Source organism: Perkinsus marinus (genome assembly GCF_000006405.1).
Source record: "Perkinsus marinus ATCC 50983 genomic scaffold scf_1104296948166, whole genome shotgun sequence".
NCBI classification, from domain to species: Eukaryota; Perkinsozoa; order Perkinsida; family Perkinsidae; genus Perkinsus; species Perkinsus marinus.
Window position 1 is genome coordinate 1,084 of NW_003210280.1, and position 785 is coordinate 1,868.

General features: G+C 41.1%; 1 protein-coding gene across 1 annotated transcript; it reads right to left on the reverse strand.

The window, feature by feature from the left end:
* Positions 1-235: 235 nt before the first annotated feature.
* Pmar_PMAR004151 (hypothetical protein) lies at positions 236-720 on the reverse strand (the record flags this gene model as incomplete). Its single annotated transcript, XM_002778809.1, has 4 exons — positions 236-350; positions 396-483; positions 528-643; positions 692-720. The coding sequence occupies 4 exons, from the start codon at positions 718-720 to the stop codon at positions 236-238; spliced, it is 348 nt and encodes a 115-aa protein (XP_002778855.1).
* Between the last annotated feature and the right edge of the window lie 65 nt (positions 721-785).

Below are 785 nucleotides of genomic sequence, written 5' to 3' on the forward strand. Positions count from 1 at the left end.
ATAGTCACCAACACATGTAGTTGACCACGTGCATATTCTCTCACATTGATTTTTACTCCAATTCCTAAGGATTTTCCCCAAAACTAGCTTCAGCATATTTCAACCACGAGTTCAACGAAGTTTCACCTCTTTTACGTGAAGTGGCGTTTTACTGCCCAAAAAAACCCGAATTGTGAAAAATGTGTTTTTTCATATCGCGGGTGAAACTCCAATGATAGTCGTATTATTATTATTATTACTCTTTCACGACCAACGGCATGACCGAAGCCAGAAATGAGATGAGCGGACCCAAAACGACCAAACCGGCGACCAGGAAATTGAGATAGAAAAATACCGTATATAATTTGCATCTGAAAAGAAAGGGAGTAAGTGATTTTTACGTAATTTTCCTCTACCGTAAATTCAACTGGAATAGACATTCAGCTGGGCACTGCCCCCCAGTGACTGCTGTAATAACACTGGCGACAGACTGTTTTGGGAGACCTATGGAAAATGATATTGAAGTCGTTGAGGGGAGCCTCTTTGACCTTGCTCAGCCATAGCAACATCGCATGTGTTGGCTTTGATTTGAATCCACGTGAGATCAGCGGCAGTACGTAAAACCGGAGTGTATTTCCCAGAGGCTTTGAATAAGCCAATATTTCTGAAAGAAATGTGGTATGAAAATAATAGGAAATTATTAGTAACTAACCTTTGGGGGAATTTAAGTGCGGGTAGCATCGGATTAGAAAGCCAATAAGCATATAGACGAGTACTGCCATGAGGCATAGACCTGATAGGAAGAG